The sequence below is a fragment of the Pleurodeles waltl genome, chromosome 10 (genome assembly GCF_031143425.1).
Source record: "Pleurodeles waltl isolate 20211129_DDA chromosome 10, aPleWal1.hap1.20221129, whole genome shotgun sequence".
Classification (NCBI taxonomy): domain Eukaryota; kingdom Metazoa; phylum Chordata; class Amphibia; order Caudata; family Salamandridae; genus Pleurodeles; species Pleurodeles waltl.
The window spans coordinates 457476569-457501306 of NC_090449.1; the positions used below are offsets into that span (position 1 = coordinate 457476569).

At 42.0% G+C, this 24738-nt stretch overlaps 1 protein-coding gene across 2 annotated transcripts in view; it reads left to right on the top strand.

Moving 5' to 3' along the window:
• The window catches only part of LOC138261617 (arf-GAP with GTPase, ANK repeat and PH domain-containing protein 3-like), a 2246054-nt gene that overhangs the window by 1314585 nt on the left and 906731 nt on the right, over nt 1-24738 (top strand). For both annotated transcript variants that reach the window (XM_069210744.1, XM_069210743.1), the window contains exon 11: nt 2898-3066. In XM_069210744.1, the coding sequence (XP_069066845.1) occupies nt 2898-3066 (169 nt within the window). The remainder of the gene's footprint in view (nt 1-2897; nt 3067-24738) is intronic.

Consider the following 24738-nt stretch of genomic DNA (forward strand, 5'->3'; position numbering starts at 1 on the left):
TGTCCTTTCCTACCCTGAGGAAGCAGCCCTTTAATCATTGAGCTGGTCAAGAACTTTTCCGCTCCTACCAGTATCATGCTTTAGACCCCTGGCAAACCAATCAAGCAGCTCCCTCACCCCTCTGTCGGAACCCTGTGGCTGCCATCCAGAGAGCCCCATAAAGCTACAAATTCCCTGAAACTAAGATACTCTTAAACACATATACACACTACTCCTTAGTTTCACAGGGATCTGCCAGAGGCAAAATCCAAATGGAGCCGGCTGAGTTCCACTCTGCACATAAATAATAATTTTCTAAATGGATCTCTTTCCACTAAACACACAGACCTGAAACCTCACCCCTGGCCCCACCACCCAGATGCAGCATGCCTTCGCAAAGATGCAGTGTATCTATCTCAAATGGGCCGGGCCCCAACCTAGAAAGTAAAGGTCTGCCATCCCACCTTTCAGTGAGGGTCTGGAACCTAGGTCGCAATCACTGTGTCCCAACTGGAGAGCCACATGGGAAGCTCACTTTTCAGGAGAACACCTGTAGCAGCAAAGCCTCAGGTGGTGCAAGTGCAAGCAGAAGCTCCACAGTGGCTAAACATCATCAGTACCCCTGAGATGAGCTGTTGCATGAACGAGAATAGCTAAACACCCTTGTTTCAAAGCAGATTGGCACACAACAAGAATCCACCAAGGGACTGGTATGCAATGAGTAATGAAAGCACTGTGCACCCCGTGGATTGCAGAGCCTTGAAGCAACAGACCACCGAAAAATAGGAAAGACCCATGACCCATTAAGCAGCAGGTCCCAGCAATACCCAGTAGCAGTAGCAACACTTCAAACCCTACAGGCAAGTAAACCTACCCAGCAAAAGGCATGGAATCCCTTTTTGAATACCTGAACCCTAAGTGGGGAAGCCCAACACAGCCATCACACCTTTCAAGAATCCAGAACATTGCTCAAATGGTTGCAGAACAGCAGGCATCAGTGTCACAGGTACCTCTAGATGGACCAGCGGCAATCAGCACAGAGTCACAAACATTGCATTAGAAAAGGAGATCTAGAAAATAAAATTGGAAAACCAGCAAGCTTCAAGATATCCTGCTGCAATCCAAGATAACCAAATGTCTGGCACACCAAGCCCAACACCACACAATAGAGAACTCAGCCTTTGCCACTCAAAGTAGTAAAGTCAAACAACTAAAGAAAAGTAATCAGCTTGTTCTATTGAGAGTGGTTCCATAGAATATGGTAAGGGACAAAGGAATCCGGTGGATGGCATCAGGGCTTAGGAGAACGCCTCACGGAGTGACCTATGTGGCAGCCATCTTATAGCAGTACTGTAATCAAAGCAAAAGAAATATCACGTCAAAGAAAAAGAGACAACAATAAGACACAGGGCCTCATTATGGGGCTGGCAGTCTTGAGACCGCCAGCCTAGCGGTGGTGGACCGACCCCCACATTACAATGCTGGCGGTCGGACCGACTCGAGACTGCCGTCCCTGCCAGGAACATGGTTCCCGATGGGCTGACAGCGGTCAGACTCATGCTCAGCCACTGCGGTGCTGAGTTCTGCTCAGCCGCACTGATCAAGAGTCCAGTTTCCACCAGCCTTTTTTATGGCAGGAACCCTGCCATGAAAAGGCTGGTGGAAACCCTTTGCTGGGGGCCCCCTGGGCCAGCACCTTTGGATGCGCACTGTCTGCTACAACAGACAGTGCGCATTCCGAGGGTGCTGAGGGCACCCTCTGTGCGACGACATTGGCCTCAGCTCCATGAGGAGCCGAGGCCAATGGCGCTGCACTGTTTTCACTGGGATGACCGGTGGAAACCTCTGATTTCAGAGGTTTCCACCATGCAGCCCAGTTGTAACCTTGTAATAGGGCATGGGGAGAGCGCCAACTCCACTGCGGTCTCCTCTCCATGGGTCTGGCAGTCCGGGTTTCAGACCACCAGACTCGTAATAAGGCCTACAATCTTGAAAATAATATTTATGACTGTGCAGCTAAGTCCTGCACTCTACCAACTTATATTTAAAAAATGATCCTGTCTGGAATTGTTATTGATGTCCGAGAAGGAATCTGGAACCTATGGGAGTAAAAGGTGCTGATGAGTGGTTCCTCCACCTCTTCCTCCTTAAAGGCACTCCACAACCATTTTGAAAGGAGAAAAAAGAGGATGATGCTATATTTCAGGTATCTGTCTGCAGCTAGTGATCCTCCGCTTTATGCCATCATTATATATGACCCTTATGCTGTCTGGCTAGGCTCCCAGACAGTGCTTAATTTGAGCGGGTAGTTTCCAATGCGGGGCAAGGGCACTTATTTTTCTGCCTCAAGCATTTACTGCGAGCAAAAGACACACATGGGAAAGACGGAGGAAGAGAAAAACGAAAAAGCGTCACAAAGTGAGAAATCAGAAAGCTGCAAGAGTGAGCTGAAAGGGCAGGGAGTAGCTGCAAATGAATTAAAGAGGCGTGAGATAGCTTCAGGGTTACGCTGCCTTAGTATTCCGTGCTTACACATTTAATTGTACTAGCCGTGAGTTTCAGAGGAGGGCTTTGGGCATCGGCGTGTTTTATTTACAAATTAAGCACTGTTCCCAGGTATCTGCTGAGGGAACCCTTCTACTGTCCTGACAATGGTGTTTGCTCAGTCCACTTCGGGTCTTATGCTCTGTCACTCAGAAATATAATGGCTGTAAAAAATCAATATTGACTTGTGCATGGCAGAGCCTTTATTGTGTTAGGTAAACTGTCCATGGGTATATAACATTTATTTTGATGTTTGCATTTGCGTGACTTTTAATTTTAAAGTTAACCCTGCCCAGGGAGAGTAACTATACCACACTCACCAAATAATTGATAAATATATGTGATAATGGATCTTGTCTCTCTATTCATCCTAGGATTACATGCAGAACATTCACGGGAAAGAGATTGATCTTCTAAGAACAACAGTAAAAGTACCTGGAAAGAGGCTGCCAAGGGCAACAACAGGAGGAGTCCCTACTGCCAACCCAAAAACAAATGGTTTGATGAAAGAGAAGAGTGTGACACAACTCCAGTCTGCTACTGGTAAGAAAAAACACGGCAGAAATAAATATAGAACAATTGAGAGAGCAGTGCAAAAGACATCACACATTACCCAGGTGAGAGTAAGCACTGCACAACTCATCGCGGAAACAACACACAAAATACTTGACTTAAATGAACTCCCCTATTTTACTATCTCGCAATAACTCTTGGCATCTTATTGTTTCCTGGGTTCTGCCCACTTCAGCTCCCCCTTCTAACAGACCTGCGAACAGGACTTAAACTGTATTCTTCTCAAACACCTATTTCACCCGATTCCCTGAAAGAAACGCTTTTTTCAGCTTGATTTATACACGTCCCCTGCTTCAAGCCCTATTTCTTATTTCCCTCTGCATTCCTTAATGGTAACATTATGCATTCCACAGTACTACAACTCGATCATTCACTCTTGAGATGCACTCTTCAATGCAAGATCAGCCATCAAACCTGCTTTTAGATTTCGCAAGTAGAGCCCAGGTGCTAAGTTGGAGGTGGTTGGAGCCTTTTGTGTCTGATCAGGAGGCTAGCTAACTAACCATTGGAGTCACCCTGTGGTCCTGGGGTCAAGCTAAAGGTCCAGTCCTTTTACTCAGCCAGCAGGGCCAACTTCAGTTTCCTTGTAGAATCGAGTCATTAACAAATCCACGGTAGCGAGCATGGTCTGTTTCAATATTGCTCTGCAAAAGTTAGCGTCAGCCCACACTGTGGTCTATTCAGAGCCTGTCATTCAGCATATTATTTTATTTGTGACTGTTACAGCACCTCTTTTCATTCACAGCGTTTTACACACATGCATCTAGTAATTAATAAATAAACCTCACTCCCTTTGCTAATCGAGTACCAGGAAATGCAATAATGCTACACTGAGTGAAAAAAGTAAGCTTGAAAACTTACATAACAGAGGAATAGCAGCAAGCGGCAGCCACAACAGTAGCCGGATTGTAAAACTCCAGAAAAACACAGTAGGCATATGAATTTATTGCAGTTCTTATTACAAGACGCAGCCAGACTAAGTAGTTTTACTCAGCTCACTAAGGGTCAAAATATCAAAGACCTTTTTGGTCGTTGCCTATGTGGGTAGATACGAGTGAGCCTGTAGATTTACCCTTAGGTCTTCTTCTTCATTGTTAGGTGATAATTTATTTGTTGGTATCCCCAGCAAGTGAATAATGGGATAGGTTATTCAACCTCAACAAAATGTAGATTATAACTGCCCGGCATGAGGCTCCTGTGATGAAGTACCTTTAAACACAGAGCCAGCCAGTCTACTGGCTTAGGTCGAACCAATTGTTTTTGGCTGGTAAGCAATTCAGGTTAGATTGGATCTATATAGCTAACAAATGCACTCAAGACTGGGGAATTCTTATTATTAACACAGCCAAATGCCTTAATAAGGAGTTTTGTAAAGAGATATTGGAACAGGGGAAAGCCATTAAGAACAGCATCATCCTTATTTGCCAAAGAAGAACTAACATGAATTGATAGTGGCATCATTGAATAAGTGTTGTTGTAAACTAAAAGGTCAAGAAGTTGAAGAATAACCTGAATTGCTTCTCACATGAGTAGATATTTCCGTATACAGCTGATGTACTCCTCAAGGAGTAGAACACCAACCACATAAAACTATAAACACAACAAGGGTAATATACAAAGGACTCCATTAATGGGATCTTTGAAAACACCAGTTGTGAGGAAGCCACTTTGAAGCAAAAAACCTCCACATCCACAGGATCATGAGACATTTTGCATCTTTGTCTTGACAGCCAAAAGAAGATTTAGAAACACTCTAGAAACACTTCTCAGGCCAAGGAGGAAACAGGGTGTGAGAAGACGAATCAGACAAAGAAGAGGACAAACATGATTCCTTATGTCACCAGTTAAAAAGCGAGGAATCAGCACATATTCAAGCAATCACTCACAATTGTACCCACTCACAACATGACTCAATCTACTTCAAAATGGACTTCAAAGAGCTTCCCATAAATTCAATTATATATATATATATATATATATATATATATATATATATACACACTTCCAAGACCAACCTAGGGTCCCTCCATCAGTCTTTACCATGGAATGAGGAAATAACATATCAACATTAACTCCACCCATTCATTTGGCCATACAGTTGCCACTTTTGGACAATTGGTCACTGACAAAGTCCATGAAATAGGAAAACAAGACAATGTTTTAAATGGAGTATCAAGCCATCACTGACTTAAAACTCAATGCAAATATAAGAATCAAGCATTCAGATAAGGGACGAGACTTAATGATCCTTAATAGAGAAGATTACATATAGGAAGCATTGCCAATTACCAGTCCCTCACGAAAGACTCTACTAAAGATCTGCTGAACACAATTAAAGAATTAATACATGTAGCTGAATCAAGATACTGAATAATAAAGGAAGAAGCAGATTTTATTTATTATTACCATCCACGGATATCTCAATTTTAGATTGTTCTCAAGCTATATAATCCAACACAACTTCTACCAGGATGGCCAATGGTATTCAGGAATGGCTCAGTGGCGAAACCACAATCAAAATTTGAAGATGTCTTTCCTAGGAAAGTGTTATCCAGTAAGCATCTTATGTTAAGGATACCACAGATATTCTCCATGTTCTACAAGAAGTACACTTTGACCGTCAAGAAAAAATCCTGGTTACTTTTGATTTTGAGGCCCTATATACATACATCCAACTGGCGGCCATGTTAGTCACAATAGCAAAGACATTCAGGCTCAAGAATGGTTCTCTGATACAGCACAGTCATTTGCATTACAGTGCATGGAACTAGGACTCATGCAGAACTATTTCCAGTTTGAGGCCGGTCCTTCTCTACTAATCCATGGAACATCTATGTGCGTTTCTGTTGCCCTGAGTTTAGCATGCATATATATGGGACTGTTTGATGAAAGTTACATCTGTTATGCAACTAACTCCTAGAGGCAGCACCTCAAAACCTGCAAATGTTATATTGATGATGTGTTCTGTATGTGGAATGGAACTCAAAAGGAGCTCAAAGAATTTGAGATATGGCTCAACAATGTGCATCCTCATCTGCACTTTACTTGTACAAGTCTTTTCAACATTTTCTTCCTAGATGAGGATAACTCTTTGGAAGGCACCATTTTAATCACCAGTTTAATAACTACTATTCACCAAAACCCAAGAACTCTATCGTTTACTACAGTTCCCATTGTCTTGGAGCCCCAAGAGTTTACCTTCTGATGAGTTGCTTTTTCCATTATCAATGTAATTGCAGCAATACAAATACATTTGTCAATCAAGTCAAGAATCTTTTAATCACGACTAACAGAAAGAGCATATCCTATGAAAGTGGAGTGCCAAGCCTGTAATTAGAGCTCTCAGTATCCCAAGGTATGTCCTTCTAGAAAATTCTACAAGGCAGCGTAACTATAGTCATGACACATGATTCAGTACCAACACATTTTCATAAAATAATCAGAAAGCAATGGCACATCTTCAACATATCAAATAGCAAGATATCACCAGCAACTGGCTGGTATACGAAAATCCTAGAGAAAAAACTCAGTCAGCAGTATGGCACCCGCAACAGGACCTCACCTTTGTGGTGCATGTAATATGTCCCACCTCACAAGAGCAAATAAGAAATTACATTAAATAATTGACATACATGGGTTCAAAGGCGCTTTATCAATTGCAACACAACTTTTGTTATCTACAGACTAGTGCATCAGCCAATTACCCTACAGAGGACTGACCATGCAGAAAATAAAAATATGCATCCAAGAACACTTCGGTACCATTAGGAATCACTGATCAACAATGAAGCTGGTGTCGCACTTCATTGAGAGCATTCACTCCATAGCAGACTTTAGATGGCCTATCCTTGAGCGTCTATACCCTAAAACTTACAGGCACAAGTCTCTGTTATGCTGGATGCAAGCGAAATTGATTGTTTCAGATCCCACTGTTAGATCAGACGCGATGGAGACCGTTGACTGGCAAAGGCTTTTGCAGTAATACATCAGGGTGCTAGGAAGCTGTGCATCCCAGTAACAATGTATACGATGTGCTCCCCGAATATAGCCTCACATTTTTCTTGTGAAGGGTTTCCTTTCCTATACTTCCTAGGTGCCCTGGACTACGGTCAGTGCTTTACTGACAGGGTCTTATTTACTATCTTACGAAATAGACCACTTTCCAGTTAGGAAAAGTATGCTCATGACAAGCAGGCCATGTCTACTCGAAGTGGCCCTTAGCCTGTTTATAATATAGTGACCCTGACATGCGTATAGTCGGATCACACCACACTTCTCGCGGTTGTGGAGAAATCCTTTGACCTAATCTAGCCTTTTTGCATCATCTTAACCTAATGCAATTCGGCTTCCGTGCAGTGGATCTGTGCCAGGTTGGCTCAACACACACCAGAATAACGCCATTTGCACTTTTACATTCGCATTTAAATGCTTTGGCATTTCACACCCCCTAACCTGTTCCTCTATTCTGGGATAGATCGGATGCTCTCCATACAGGATTTAGACAAGATGAGATACCGGAACCCCTGGTCCAGCAAAGCCTCATATGACAAGGTTTTTTTCTCTAGGGTATTTAAATTAGGAAAGGTTGAGGACAAATATGAGCTTAGGGTGATAGCAGGTTAACCACCGGGTACATAGGGATTTGTCAGCTATGAGATGAAACGCTGTTATATTGTGATGCCTCTAACTACAATCTAGCCAGTACAAACGAGGCTGAAAATGTTTCCCGAGGGATAGCAACAGAACTTTAAGACATGTATTGATACAATAAATAGCAACTTTCTTTGACTATCAAGCCAACGAATATATCATTGTGCACTTTCTCTTACCTTCCACTTCCCCATTTCTTGACAATAACGAATATTCTTCTGTGCTCATAGCAGGCGTTCCTTTCCATGAATATTGCCTGTTCTTAAAACATGCAGGATTATTTAGAATTGTCATACTGACTGGTATGCTTTCTATGTAGTAAGTACAGGTGCTCCCCTCCCGTTATAATGTTCAATGAACCCTACAAGTTTATGATGGCTGTTCTGTGATTTTTATTTTTGATTTGACTAGAACATTAGTGATCACAAATATTTGCCCGTGGGCCAAATAGTTTAGCCTAAGGTGTGAGCGAAGGCTGCAGTGATGCTAGCAGGATGGCTGTCGGGTGATCATAGGGGATGCTAAGAATGTACATCTAATGGCTGAATTACACAATGTGAAACCAGAAAACCTGGGCTCAATCCTGGCTTCCCTACTTGTCCAAAGTATGTGATACTAGACTATTGTTTAATTTCTCTTGACCTCTTTTTCATGATTACATATAAGATGTCCAGAATATTTATGACTTAAGAACGCCCTCTCATTTTTTTTATTTTTTTTTATTAAACTATAATGTTGTCTAAGTATAATAGCAACCCAGGCAACTCACAGGGTCCACATAAGAACTGCCCTGCAACTTAGTTCACTATTTGCATTGTTGCCAGTGTGGGTGGGAAGCATGAATATTTTTAAATTCATGTTTGCAAATTATCACTTAAAAATACTTCTCAATGCACTGATATAATCCGATAACATCTAATGTACTAAGATGAAAACCTTCTGCATTTTAATTAAATACAATGTTTGAATTTTGAAGGGACTTTATTAAATATGTATACGTTTGCTGCAAGATATCTTTAAAAATGAAGGTGTTCCTAAAGTTATGTGGTGCAGGACACCTTAGTTGCTCCTTTTTTATGTTAACCCGTAAATAAACGCTTGCCTGTGCATCTAACATCTTTCTCTCTCAGTGTTAGTGTCGAGTAGAGAGCACATCAGGCTAGGGCTGTTGCTGGTCAGACGTTTTGACTGATGCAGTTCTCTCTTGAATTCAGAGATATTCACATTGTATTTGTGAATAAGATCTCGGACTCAGCGGCTTTGCCTGGTCAGTATGATGGGGGGGGGGGGGGGGTGAGCTTCAGATTTCCCAACAATCATGCTGGGACCCAGGGCGTTGCCACTGGTGGCATTTGAGGGGCGGGCCAGTCCATATTAATCTTTGGCCCTCACAAATGAAGGAGGCAGTTGGCACAGTATCTATGGAAAACTCAATTTCAAATCCGTTTAACGAACTGCATTCACATTTGAATGCCTACAGTGTAATTGAAAAAAACAAACGCGCTGGGGTTCAGAAGGTGTACTAGCAATAAAATGCATTTTTTATTTTGTTACATTCACAACATGTTGAATCAGAGGTTAAATGTCAGGCTATGTCTTCTGACAAATTGCTGATTCTTCTTCTTACTGAAGATGTTGTTTACTTTGACTGCAGAGGGAGAAGATTTTGGAAAGTCAACTATGTCACAATCTCGCTGGTGTATAGGCAGGGCCACTGGAATTATGTGGCTAGGGAGCCTAAATTATAATTACATGGCAAGGTTAAATAAATTGTGCAGCAAGCAAAAACACAAGTGATGCAGCTTAATGGAGCGCATTGTGTGATGGTATTAATTATTTATTTTGCCATTTTTACACACATTAGCAGTGTCTGCGCAACGTTTTCACTTCGTTATGAACAGTCTCGTATCTAAATACAGATATCAGTACCTGAAAGGTAGGTAAAGTGTTGATAACATTGCCCTTCATATTTTAGGTAGCCAGTGGAGTGATTGCAATAGTGCAGTCTTGCGTTCTCTTCGGTGAAAGTAGAGAAGATATTTTGCAGCAGCATTTGGGATGAGTTTTGTTTTGTGTATGATGAATGCAGGTGCGCCAAGGTATAGGCTTCTGGCATAGTCAAGCTTGGAAATTACAAGAGTGAGGATAGCATGCAGTTTCTGCTGGTATGCAAGGTACGGGAGGATGCAATGTAGTAAAAGGGAACTCTGTTAGATGTTATTAACATGTGGTATTGAATATTGAGTTGAATTCATGTTTATCCCTAGGTTTCTGACTCCTCTTAGTATTGTTGGAGGGGCTTCATGTTCCTTCGGCCATATGGCGGTATGCTGGAATTTTTACTATTGTCTTCCGGTAGTATTCTCTGTCTTTAATGTATTAAGCTTTAGATGGTTATTCATCATACCTGTGTTTATGGCCCAGAGACAGTCATCAAGTCTGAAATTGTAGAGGTCTTCCAGACCATCCATTTTTTAAAATTATTTCCAATTCATCTTTAAAGTTGTAACAGGTGAGGTTGAATAAGTTAATCAGCTTTTGTAAGGAGTTTAGATATGTGTAGAATAATAGAGGGGTAAGATGGGACACTTAGAAATGCCATAGTGTTGTATGTGAAAGTTGGTACTAACACAAGTTCACAGTCACAGCTGAGAAGCCAAGAATTCAATGGGCATTAGTGGAACATCCCTCTTACCTTTCACAGATAGCATGTCAAACTATAATTTTCTTTGTGAAGTGATTGCACAGCTGTAGGGGGCACTGATTTTTCAATGTTCTTAAGACAGTAACTTTCATGTTGTTTCCTTCTATTGCTGATACTTAAGTGGCTGTCAGTACTAAACGTACTAGTCAGTGAGAATCAATGTCCAATCAGTAAACTCCAAATTCCAATATGGCATACTGCTTTGATTAGCTTATTATGCTGGGACAGAGTCATCATAGGTCAGGTACGACTTACATATGTCTGTCATCCCTCCAGCCTACACTGGTCTATTGTGAAATATAGCCTGGTGAGATAACGTACCTGCTCTAGAGATCTTTATTTTGTTTGCATGAGCCAGGGTAATCCACCTTATTGTATAAGGCTGCAAATACCCTAACTAGCTATAGCAGACTATCTTTCAAAAATGGTTTAATATATAGACAAGGCTGCCAGGGTCAACATGCTGAGGATTCATCTCCTTGAACCAAATATCGTGGAAACCATAATCAGGGCATCTGAGGCAGAAAGCATTTGTATTATAATTGACCTCGCTAGACATCTCCATGGAACATCGGCTAAAATGTTCAGATTTTTATGTATTGTAATTTAATATCTGTATAGTATGAATCCCACTTTTTTAATGTATTGACACATCTGAAATTCTGCATTATCTTTATCTAATTTATAAACATAGCAAATAAATTGCTGTTATGAGGTCCAACGTAATAACATACTAAACACATAATACTTCGTAAAATTGGAGATAGCATTTTTATTGGGAGAAGTGTGGGAGCCCTGGGTAGTAGGAAATGTATGGATCCTCACAGATTCCAGCATGAGGAAAAGCTGTGAGGTAGCTACAGTTTTACATTTGCACAGCATTCTGGGTAAGAAAATATATTGAGATGTAAGCAAACCACACTATCCAAGACTACACTAGGTGCCTTGTTTTCAGAAATGTCTGGGCCTGACAGGATTTACTGGGTGCTGACAGAGCCCTGGCCTAAACACCACAGCTGCCTATACACTCAGAATTGGTCAGTTCACAAGGCAAAATTGTGGTGTTTCTTTGTGTCTTATGGGGCATAGGGAAACTTTCTTTTCTCGGTTGATAGCCCAGTCACACAAATGGAGTAGTAGTACTGTTATCAGTAGAAATGTAGGAACTTGCTGTGTGGACATTTGTGGGTCCCTCCAGATTCCATTAGCACAGTCTGCTTCCACTTTTGTATCACCGTGAGATTCATTGTGGGACCTTCACATCTTCCTCTATAAAATAACATCTAAATTCTATGTAGTTTTCACCATTTTTGCAGGCCTAAAATGTTTAAAACACACTGGCTGCCACTGAGTTTCCAAAATGTTCTTGATGGATATGCTTCAATCTATCTGTAAAGTTATTTTAAATTAATGCCAAGTTAAATTAAAACTTCACTTACAAAGTAGGATGGAATAAGGAAACTGCACACTGGCTGGAAGTTCTTCACCTGAGGTAAGATGTGATGGAAGGAGAGCTGTGAGTTGATGCCAGCTTATTTTTCATTTAAATAACTTTTTAAGATTTGCATTTCACAAAGCATGAACAATTTAGAAAATAAACCAAGCTGTGAGCCAGACTACTTTACAACTTTACACTCCTCTGCTTTAAATCCCATCTAATTGCTAAGATTTAAAGTTGGATTGTGGAAAGTTGATTGAGTGTGCTTTAATGTGCAGCATAAAAAAAATAAGTATTCCTCCACATACAATCATACGGTGTGCACCCTGAATATCAAAATCAGAATATTGATAACAGAAAATGTTAAGGACAAAATATCAAATCCAAAATATTGACACATAAGTATAGATTTTCTATACCTTACTCCACAGGTATGTTACCTATGTGATATATGTATCTTCAAGGTATATAGATGTGGAGTTAGGAATAGTACATCAATGCTTTCCTATGTGCACTTATCTTTCAATATTCTGTCCGCGATAATCTTGTGCCACAATTTTGTGAGGGTCGATATTTATTAGTACAACTATTTGTGAACAAACGGACCTATAATGCACTGCTTTAATGTTTGGTCACAGCTGAGAGCCATGCCCCCCAAAAATATACTTCTGGCTACTAGGACATTATGTTAAAACACATTATATGACAAGCAGAGGGGGCTTAGGGGGTAGAGGAAAGAGAGGAATGCAATTGTTAGGGGTACTTAAACGCAATATTCTTTCAAACTAATCCAAAACTTTTAAGGCCTTCAAAACATAGCCAAGAGAGTGTGTGTTTGTTTTTGGCAGTGTGCCATTCAAAAAGGGTGCATAAAAGTCGGTTGTCACTGTAAACAATAACAGCAGTGCTAATGAAAACAGGCATATGCAAACACTTCTTATGCCACCCTCTTTTATTGATCAAAAGCGGCACACCTATGATGTGAAGCCTGGAACACTCTACAGGACAAATAAGTGTACCCAGTAATACCTCCTGCGAGGTGTCTCCCCTTATTTTTGTACGTAATACATTTTAATAAGTTTTAATTGGTGTTAAGTTCCATAATATTGCTTTTAGTATTCACTACAAATCACATGATACCAGAATCCCCATATTCCCTCCCACACACCCAAACATAGCCTACTCACCTCTATAAGTAGTATTTCAGTCCTTCCCATTGCCCATTCGTCTTTTCTAACATTCATGTATGCCTTTTTTCTACATAGGACATCTGCATCATTCCTTCATGTGGATACTTTCGGGGACCAGTTTGACTTCAATGCCCTGAGTGTTGTTGGGCATTTCAAGTTGGATGCATTCCCTTAAAGTCAGTCCTTGATAAGTTTCCATGTAGATTTGAAGCTTTTACTGTATCATGTACATTGTGTGACATAATTTCCTTTGCTATCAATGCCCATAGTCTGCATACCCTGGTTATGTTATCTGGGGCTTATCTGGGGCCAGATGTATGACCATTTCCTTTTGCGACTCACAAATTGTGAATTTTTGTGACTTGCATTTTGCAAGGAAATGTTCTATGTCACAGACACATTTAGCGATTCCCAATGGGATCCCAATTACCCTGCTTCATCAGTATTCATGAGGCAGGTCGCAATTTGCGACCCATTGGAAATGGGCAATATCACAGGGATGGTGGCCTGCTGGGTACAGCAGACCACTAGGGCTGTGTTTGCTATTAAATAAAGCAACTTTTTTGTGTGAAATGCAGCTCGTTTTCCTTAAAGGAAAACGGGCTGCGTTGCAAAAGAAAAATGAAACGTTTCTGTTTAATTTTTTAAGGGTAGGCGGTGGCCCATGGGACAACTGCCTGCTCTTAAAATACATTTTCGCTACCATTCAAAAAGGGGAAGCGGTCCTCTGCGGACCCCTTCTCGTTTGCGCCTGGCTTACCACCTAGGCAGTAAACTGCAATTGTTTTGCGACTGCATTCCAGTCACGAAACAATCGTACATCCCCCTGTGACTCGCTATTAGGAAGGGACGCCCTGGGCACACCCCTTCCGAATAGCGACTCACAAGCCCTATTTTGCGAGTCAGTAATAGGTTACAGATTTGCAAAATAGGGTTTGTACATGCGGTCACAAACAGGCCAAATCTCTTTTTGCGACCCCTAAACATGGTCGTACATCTGGCTGATGGAGCCTTATTCTTTTTCAAATTTGCTGAAATATCCAGTTTTTTGCAAGGAGCATTTGTGAAACCAGCGTCAAGCCCCTCCCTGCTAGTCCCTCCCTCTTTATTGGCCAGTATTATCATCATAGGATCTAACAGAATTAGATGGCCAGTGGTTTTTTTAGGTGGCTTTAGGTCTATTTCCAGATTATTTTAATTAAAGGACATTACCACCTCATATGTAGTGTGGAGTTCTCTATACTGTGCTTTGAAGGATAAAATTCAATTTTTGTGGAGTCATGTACCAATCATACAATATCTTGCACCAGGTTTCCTTTCAATCCAGACTCTAGTACAGTGCATCCCAAGGTTCATAGAGTACCAAACTTTGACAACCCACCTATCTTTAGTGGACAATGTGCAGCAAATGTATTCAGCAGGAGAGTGCTAAGGGTGTAGTCTGTAGCTGTTGCAAATATATCACTAAAGCATCATGCAGTAGAGTTCTGTCATTTAACGACAGCACATTTTTCGTTGAAATTATCATTTAACTTGCACAGACATACAGTTTCACTGATGTAACTATATAGCACACAAATGATAATGTGTGTGTGCATGTGGTTTCAGTGAATATTTATAATTTCTGCATCACCAAGTAACAGTGCCTTGATTTGTTTTGATGATATTAAAATCTTTGTTTCTTTCACACTTCAGAATTACAAAAAAAGTGCTTCAATTTTGCCTTCCTAACTATTGATATATTCTGAAATACGTGTCCAGTTCATTTACAGTTATTTAAATTTGGTTGTGTGTACAAAAATTACATCGTACAGCCTTCCCTTCCGCACTCCTGTACCCAGCAAGAATGTCACATAGCACACTTTAATACCTCTTCTCACTTTGTAGTCAGAGAAAGATAAGTGAACACCAGTCCCCATGTTAAACAGTAAGGCTCAATTTGTCATAAGTTATTGCCTGACATTTGACAAAATGTAAAGGCATCTTTATTTATTGCTCTTTCGCTACCCACCAGAAATCATCTGGCAACCCACCAGCGGATTGTGACCCACAGTTTGGGAAATGTGGGTCTAGTAGATTGAAGTCTCTTTTACATTCAGTAAAGGATTTAAAAGATTGGCCCTGAAATAAGTCTCTTAGCCTTATGCAGTCTCCCTCCCTCCGCTTTCCAAATAGTGTAGAGTCCGAAAGCAAGAGTAAAATCTTGATTATTAAATATGAAGCTAAAGGGGGACGGAAATGATGTTATTTCTGTTGACTGTGCTAAGAAGTCCCGTATCTCCATATTTGGGTTGTGATGTCAGAAACATAGGCGGTCATTATGAACATGGTGGTTCGGGCCGCCATGCCAACAGTGGCGGCTGAAGCCGCCAGCCGGCGTGGCGGGCCGAACTGCCACATAATGAAATGGTTGACGGCCGCCAGCGGCAGCCATCACCCACTGCCATGCACCCTCCGCCAGGCAGCCTGGTGGCGGGATGAAACACCATCCGCCAGGGTAGCGGCCCTACCCTGCGGATAATGCTTCATATGCCGCCAGCCTTTTCCTGGTGGGATATCCTGCCAGGAAAAGGCTGGCGGAAGGGGTGCCCCTGCTGTGCCCATGCACTTTGCAAGGGCAGTGCAGGGGCCCCCGTGCAGGCCCCCATTGCGCATGTCACTGCCCGATTTACAGGCAGTGACATGCGCGACGGGTGCTACTGCACCCACCGCCCACCAACATTGGCGGCGGCTCCTCATGGAGCCGCCCTCAATGTTGCGGCCGTGTTCCCCTCCAGGCCGGCGGGTGGAGACACTGTCTCCGCCCGCCAGCCTGGCGGGGAAAACATTATACGGCCGGCTGGTTTTCCAGGAGGCTGGCGGTCGATGAAAAGACCGCCAGCCTGAACACGGTGGGAAATCCAATGATGGTCTGCCAAATAAGTTGATTTACCTGGCTGGCCAGTGTTTTTTCGTTTCTTGGAGAGGCCACTGAAAAAACACCTTCAGCTGTGCCATCATACAGTATTTCTCAATGTCTAGCAGACCCAATTCTCCGTCATCCTTTGCACCCTGCATCACCTTTCTGGCTATCTTCGGTTTCCGGTTTTATCAGATTAATTTATTGCACATTTACTGCAATTGACGCATACCTTGTTATTAACAGCTGGTAAGGCCTGAACAAATATGCTAGTCTTGCTAGTATATTCATCTTTAGAGATGCTGTATTTCTCATACAAGAAATAAGAATTGGTCCCCACCTAGCCAGGTCATTCTTTACTTCTTTTATTAAAGGTGGGTAGTTTGCCTTATAAAGCCCCTAGAGTGTTGGTGTGATCTGCATCCCAAAGTATTTAATGGCTTCGTTCTATCATTTAAAGGAGAAAGGTTCATCTGTCTGATCTCTGACCTGACGTTCTATTTTAATCCCCATGACTTTGTTTAGTTCACCTGGAATCTTGACAACCTGCCATGCTGCTCTTAATTATAGGAATAACCACAGCTGTTGACTTCACACAGTCTGTCAGGGTCATCAGGATATCTACAGTGAAAACATGTATCTTTTGTGAGGAGCCCTCTAGTCCATACTCTGTACCTCAGGTATTTGTCAGATCAACTGCACCGAAGGTTCAATTGATGCTGTGAAAAAAGAGAGGACAAAGGCACCCCTGTCTTGCCCCGTTTAAGAGTTTAAAGTGGTCAGTTTTTCCCCTTTCATTAAAATCTGTGCTGTCAGGTCTTGGTAGCTAGCCCTTTTGTTTTTTTGCATGTAATTATCTCCCCCTGATTTATATAACACTTGGTGGAAGAATCACCATTCGCCGCAGTCGAGCATTTTTTATTGTTGGTTGCCGGTATTACTGTCGGAATAGCTCGTCTGTTAGCTTTTTCAATCAAGTGTAGGGCTCTACATATATTATCAAAGGTCTTTCGGTTCGTAAAGAATCCCGACTGGTGTGGGTGATCAAAAAAGGTATACACCATTCCATCCTATTTGCCAGTATCATCATGTACATATTTTTATGTCTGAAATAAGGAACAATATAAGTTTATATGCAGCACATTGTTTCTTGACCTGTTCTTGTTTATGTATTAAAATTATGTCTGCCTCACTCATACTGCCTGTAACTCTACCCTTGGTGCAAAAAGTATTGACAAGCCCGACTAGTTAAAGAGTCAGTAATGAGGCAAATCTTTTATAAACCCATTTGTGAGGCTGTGAGGACTTACAGCCTTGTTAGAGGTAGGTTTTGAATGACTCTCTCCATCTCCTCAGAGAACTCTTATCGATTTTTGTGGCAAGGTAGGTAGGTGTAAGGTTTACAGTCAATCAATCAATTATTTCCTGGGGGTGGAGCTGTTGGCTTTGATACAGTGCATAATAACACACTTGAAAAGTGTCACTTTTTTCAGCTTTAGTTTGTGTGAATGCTCCATTCTGTTTCCTAATACTTGTTAAATGCAAGACATCTTTAGACATCTTTAACGCATCTCAGCCTTGACTCCTGTATTAGCTTTCACATAAAATATTTTGTTTAAAATGCAGCTGGGCTCCTTCATATTGTTCTGTCAGTAAATGAGCTAGCCAAATTTCTGTTTCAGTCATTTTTCTTAGGACTGTGAAGGTTTTCCTCTCTTTATTTTACTGTTCTTTTACTTTTAGTTCTGCCTCAAAATTGCTTTTGGTCAGGGATCACACTCTCCTCTTGGGTGTCTTAATCACTGCTGCTTTTCCTCTAATAACCAGTCTATAAATTAAGCCCGGGGTGTGAATGCGTTATTAGTGAGTTGCGCTCTCTGAACAAGACACAGAAGTGAGGGCTATTGTTACTGCTATTCTAAGAAAAGAGAATGTTGGGAAAACCTTTTTGAGGCTTTTTTTTTTTAAACATTTGACACATTTATATTTGGTTTTAATTTACTCCACTCAAAGTTTTTGCCTTTTTGGCACTTTGCACCTAGAAGGGGACGCTGATGTGGCGGGTGAAATTGGACGCAGAGAGACACCATTTTGGTCTACACTCCAGCTTCCAGGGGCCAGACTATAAATGAAGCCCGGGGCGCAGATGCATGCAGCAGGCACACCGCTGGCGCACAGCTGGTACTCCAAAGGCAATCCGGTTTGCATCTGTCCATGCTCAAAAGGGACTAGGGGCCGGAAACCCTGGCCCAAATCAAGTAAGTTTGGTAACCTACTCTTCCCTTCAACTTCAAGCCCTACGAGGGAGTCCCAGTGTTTGTTGCCTTCATTCTATTGGTCCCTCTCAAGTTGATTCCACTTGCAGACATTGTTTGGGGCACCTCCCACTGCTGAGTGACATTAAGCTTCATCCTAATTTGAAAACTTATTGGTTTATATTTTTTATTATTTGTAGATCTCTCCCCGGTCACAAAATAGGACTGTCTTTCTTTAGAGGAGGAAAGACCTGATGCAATATTTCTGACAGAAATCTGGTGATATTCTAAATCCGGACTTGACCTTGCTTTAGCCCTGCCTCCTGGATACTACATCTGCCATAAGGTCCGAGAGAGGAAAAAGGCAGAGTGATCGCCATCATTCTTAAAAATGAATTCCCATGTTTCACCAAATCACTAGAGATTTTGGTCTGTGAAAGTATGATGTTTGCCATTTCCTTCTCACCCACAACTACCTTTTCAGGTGCTCTATTATACTGGCCTCCTGGGCCATAGGGTAAATTCCATAAATCTCTCCCTGAAGTAATGGCCTCTTTGGCATGCACTAAAGGCAATTTTTTTATACAGGGGGATTTTAGTATTCACTTGGACAAATCATCCAATGGCCAGGCCATAGGCCTGCCTCAGGATTTTTGGCTATCCAACTTTTGCAGCGGGTGTCAGTGCCCACAGATAAAAAAGACCGTCTTTTAGCTGACTCTTTTCTAATGATAATGTACTATATGTGGGAGAACCAGCACAGGTAATCTGGTCTGATCATTTTATGATTCCTTTTATGCTGGCAACACCCTATACGCCCTAACAAGTGAAGTTTCTCACTTGTAAAGTTTGCCCTTGGAGAAAGGTGCTTATTGATATAAGACCCATGCTTGGCCCTGATCCTGGAAACACCCTATATGCCCTAAGAAGTGAAGTTTCTCACTTGTAAAATTCACCATTGGTCTAAACGTCCCTTACAATCTTGGAGACAGGTCCTTATTGATACCAGACCCACAGTTGGCCCTGATCTTATAGTATCTAACAATAAATTCTCCCAGTGGATCGAATCTCCCCTCAATCAAGTTATTCCGTTGAAAAAAACACAAAAGAGACAAGGTAAAAATAATTTCGCACCCTGGTACACCCCTCATGTCCGTAAACTTAAACAAGAAAGAATTTGTAGAAAGGACTATGGCAAGACCATTATACTTTACCACTTGGAAATTAAAAAAGCACAAGTCTCTTATTATGATGATAAGATTAAATGTGTCTCCAATTCCTCTCGAGAAATGTTCGGAGTCATAAAAAGACTATTAGAACCCTCCATTAACTGACCCCCTCTTGAGATCTCACCAACTAGATTTAAAGATCTTGCAATATCTTTTCAGAAAAAAATCCCAAAACTTTACTGCACATTTCAGTTGTCTAATGAAACTGTGCAATCTGGCTATAATGAGGATTGGTTGGTTTCCAGTCCTTCCACACTCACAGAGTTTCCTACTTTAAAGCCTGAGAGTCCCTTAGACATCCTGTCCAAAGTAAATTTTGGCTCCGCTATTGATCCAGCCTCCCTCATATTCTAACCAAAGTTTTGGATCAGATACTCCCTACTTTATTAGAACTGCAAAACAGTTTGTTATCTGCAAACATAGTTCTGATGGCGTGGAAACAAGCCATGATAAAAGCATTATTAAAGAAACCTAATCTAGATCCTCTTGACCTGGGTACCTACAGGCCTATTTCTCTCCTTCCTAGCATAAGCAAGATACTGCAAAATATGTAAATTCCATCCTATCAGATTTTTTAGAGAACCATGAGATTTTGCATCCTACCCAAACTGGATTCCAACCCTATCATGGCACCAAGGCCGCCCTCTTAGCGGTGGTCCCAAAGTCAAAGTGCTACTGGATCGAAGAGGCACAGGTGCCATCATCCTCCTCGATCTCAGTGCAGCATTTGATAGGTAAGTCACAACATTTTAATTAACCAGATACATAGCATTGGGATCTCAGGATGGGCCCTTAAGTGGCTCAAGTCCTTCCTGGAACATATGACTTTCCAGGTATTTGATGGAGGATGCACTTCAGAGACTTTTTCTTTGAACTGTGGAGCTCCTCAGGGTTCTTCGCTTAGTCTTACACTGTTTAATTTCTATATGAGGCCTTTGGCCAATATCGTCCAACCCTTTGGGATTTCGATTGTGTCTTATGCAGACGATACCCAATTGGTTGTCTCTCTTATTTCGAATCAGAGCCCCATCTCCCCCTCCTTAGGACCTTGTTTAGAATGAACAGCTCCTGTTTAAAATGCAGAGAAACCTGAGCTTATGATCTTGGGCAACAATGTCCACCCACCTGTGAACTTGAGATGGCCAAACTGCATAGGCTCTTCCCCTGTATTCTACACAGCCATAAAAAAGCCTGGGAGTTTGGGTGGACAAAGCCCTCAATATGGATGTTCAATCAATAAAGCTTGCAGCAATATGCTATGGTATTATTAGGATGCTGCAAATATTCTTACTTTACTTCCTCCAACATTTAAGAGGTTGGTAGTCCAGGCTCACATTATTTCCTGCTTGGACTACAGTACCTCCCTTTTCCTGTGCGCTCCAAAAGCCACCATAAGTAAGTTATTAATGGTACAGAACTCGGCAGTGCGAATATTGCATAATATTCCCAAGCACAAATCCGCTTGTCAAGCCCTCAGTACCCTTCGTTGGCTCATGGTGGCCGAGAGGATTAAATTCAGAACTCTTTGCATAGCCCAAAAGTCTCTGCTCAACAGGGGGCCATGGCTCTTCCAATCTCTGATTTCCCCTTACACCCCTGGGAGAGTATTGCGCTCCTTCAGTGCTAGTTTGATTAATATATCCCCCTCATTAGGAAGGGGAAGGTCGATCATGGAATTCCCTCCCCTTTACCTTGTGCTATGCCACTGAAGAGCTGGCCTTTTGTAAACTTCTGAAAACCTGGCTTTTCCAGAACAGCGTTCTTTAGATTTCCTCATCTAGTCTGTATCACACTTTCAGCACTGGGATGCTTTCGGGTAGCTCTGTGCTTTATAAAAGCTACATAGAATAGAAGGTGCACCAGTTAATGGCGGAATGCTTGTTGGTGTATTTATTGTTTTCAAAGTATTCCGCTATTTAATCCCTTGTCTCTTTCTCGTTTAATCTGTCTTTGAGTTTAGTTGGATTGATTCTCTAGGTTCTTCCCTTCCTGGAGGGCTCCCTGAATGTGAACCCCCACTATATAATGGGTGCGTGGTCGGAAAAAATTATCTACCCTATCTCAGCTTTAATTGCCTGGTTCAACAGTGTTCCTTTGCCCTAAATCTGGTATGTTCTGGGGAATGGTCTGTGGCTATGTGAAAAAAGGTAAATTCCTTTCCCCTCACTTGTGTTTCCCTCCATAGATCCAATAGTCCTACATTGGACATCATGTTATGGAAGCTTGGAACATCCCTCCACCCGTATATGTATATCTAATTGGTGTCTCTCAAAATAAGGGGGACAACCACCATTAAAATCCTGCCCACATATTTTCCCCTCCGACTTTCCCCTGCAACAATTCTAGGATCATGGATATTAGTGATTCCTAGTTACTGCAAGAAGTGTATGAAGCCACCAGGGTAATCTTGCCACCACCCATTTTGCCTATAATTATCACATATCTCTCTTTTCAAATATCTGGTATTTTTGATGATCTCTAATGACATAAGATTCTCCTTCTCTAGCACTACCCGTCTAGTTTTCTTATCTTTCATTGTAAGAAAGAACTATCTTGGTTTAACCTGTGGGACATTAATCTTGGATCCTTTAATAACCAGTGACATATCACATAAGATGCCTCTCTTCCTATGGCCCTCCACATGTTGTGCCACTTTATGCGGGAGTTTAATCCCTGTATGTTTCATGTCACTATTCTAAGCATTGGGTTGGCAATTTACTTTCAGCAGTTTGGCGTTGATGGGCAATTGGAAAGTTATAGCACAGTGACTGAGTCATAATTGCTTCATTGGAGTTGCATTGTGGTCTAGTTACCTCTGTTCCTTTCTCTTACCAACGTTATAACTAACAAACAATTAGCCATATGAACTGTTAAGGGTAAAGCAAACTCTGGTGTGATGGAGAATACATATCTATGGCCAGTGACCCCCACCCTACCTACTTAGCCTCCATTCTGACCCTTTACATTGCCTCTCCTACACCTTACAGGTAATAGACAGGAATATTTGTCAGTAATGTTTGTATCTCTTGGCTTCTCTTTACTGCTTGTTTTCCTGTCCCTCCTTTTTGTTTCTTGTGTCTTCTTCTCCCATCTGCCGTTATTAACTGGCCCTCCATTGGGCTTGTAGAGTTTGAAATTGAGGTTGACATTCCCAGATAGTCTGTGTTTTCTTTGACCATTCTGATTAATCTTGTTTCCCTCCGATTGTGAAAATCAGTGTGAAGCGGTATGCCCATTGTACTTGATCTGCATATTTCAAAGTGACATAGTGCCTACTACTAGAGCTTTCTGTCTGACCAAGGTGGCCAGGGAGATATCCTGGAATATATGGACAGTGCATTTTTGAAAGGCAATAACACTTTGCAATTGGGTTTGGCATACAATCCAGTCTTTGGTTTCAGGTGACATTATTTTTACCAGGATATCTGGGTTCTGGTTCCAGCGGGCCCACTCTGTAAGCTCACATTTTATCTATTTCCTGGGGTGCATATTCTCCAAGGATATGCTTAAATAGGTTGACACAGAATGTCCACACACTTGATCCCTCCATAGTCTTTCTAGCATTGTGGGTCTTGATGTTGTCTCTACACGACCTCCTCCAGATTTTCAAGTTTCCTCTTTGTTGATCAGTTCTTCATCTGTTGCCCATAACGTTTCTTGGGGTTCTACAAAATTAGCTTGCGACTGTGATATGGACTCTTTGTTGTTGTTTACCCTGCCCCAATTGAGTGGATGTCTTCTGTTAGTTCTGCAATGGTGCCTTGCATTTCTGTCCTCACAACTTGAATCTGTTCCGTGAGAGTTTTTGTCCGCTTCTCTTGCACACCTATTAGACAGAGGAGGAGATCCTATTTTTGCAGGGGGTGTGTTTCCCCCTTTCGAAGTTGACATTACAGTGTTATCATAGTGGTCGCTCTGGGCTAGAGATGTTGCTTTTGATTTATAGCTGCTTGTCAACCAGTTTTGACGTCCGAGGGAGGAGGGTGGTGTCTTGGTGGTTGCAGTTTGCTTCATAATCATCCTCATTTATGGTGCCACAAGTATTTGTTGTAGATCAGCGGGGAGTATGGTGTAACACATTGGCCAGTTGTTCTTTTCACAGGCGGTATTTGTCTGGTTAGTGTCCCTGCATGCCAAAGCTTTGCTTAGCACCAACTGTAGCTTAAATTTAATGAATTGCTTTGTGTCACACAAGTTCCAGGGTGTAGAGACTGTAGGGTAAATGGCAGTCCAGTCCCTGCCCTTTCACCGTTTAGAGGTATGTGCATACCTCTCCAACCCCATGTGACTAGGCTAATCAATCAGTGGTCCTAGATCTCACCATTATATTTTCCATTGAGTCCTCCATTTTATGCCTTTACTACCATTTCTGTTTTCTCCCATGTCAACATCGATCCATTTTTCATGAGTGAGTTATGGCAGCGTCCCACTCTACTGTAGCAGGTTGGCTTGCTTGTCTTCTGACTGATGCTGCCCTGTCTGGCATCGCTGTGTGGCTCCTCCTCAGCAGCCGTCACTGGTACAACGCACACAGGAGGCCGCTGCTCACCAGGTCCTGCCTGCAGGAGCTCAAGATGACTGATCCATTGGCGCTGCCCAATGACCAGCTTCTCCAGCACCATACAACTTGCTAACAAGGCCAGTTCTTTGAAGGCCAGCGCTGCCACAAGAGTAATCTGTGGGGGATTGCACGTGAACGGGTCGCCATCAGTGCTTTAAATGAGCAGGTACTATCCTGCATTGAGTGCCTACACTTTTTCTATTTAAAAGGAAGAGTACCTGGACTTCTCAGCATTGTTGCAGTACATGTAATGGCAGAGTACTGGTGCTTATCAAAAGCAAACAGGTTCTCTAAAGCGTGAGTACCTGCACTGCTACATGCCCATGTAAAGCTTTGATCAGTACTTTATCTATATTTTAGGGGCATATTTAGAGGTCGGGTCGGGAACTCTCAGCATCAACCTCATGCTGGCCATGCGGCCCTTTGCCTATTTTTCAGGAGTACCAGCTTACCACAGTTCCCAGTAAAATAGAATGGACAGCACAACATACAATTACAAGGTGGTAGTAGAAGTAAGAAAGATATATTCATTTTGCAGAAAATTGGGACGTTATGGTCAACTGACATAATTGGACAAAAAACTACTCTCAAGTGGGGCATTTTTGTTCTTATCTTTGTGTTGGATGGAGGGTGTCTTGTAAATTATCCCTCCTACTCCTGCTACACAGCTGTCATTCTACTTGCAGTTTCAATGTTGACTGTTCCAGCACCACTTT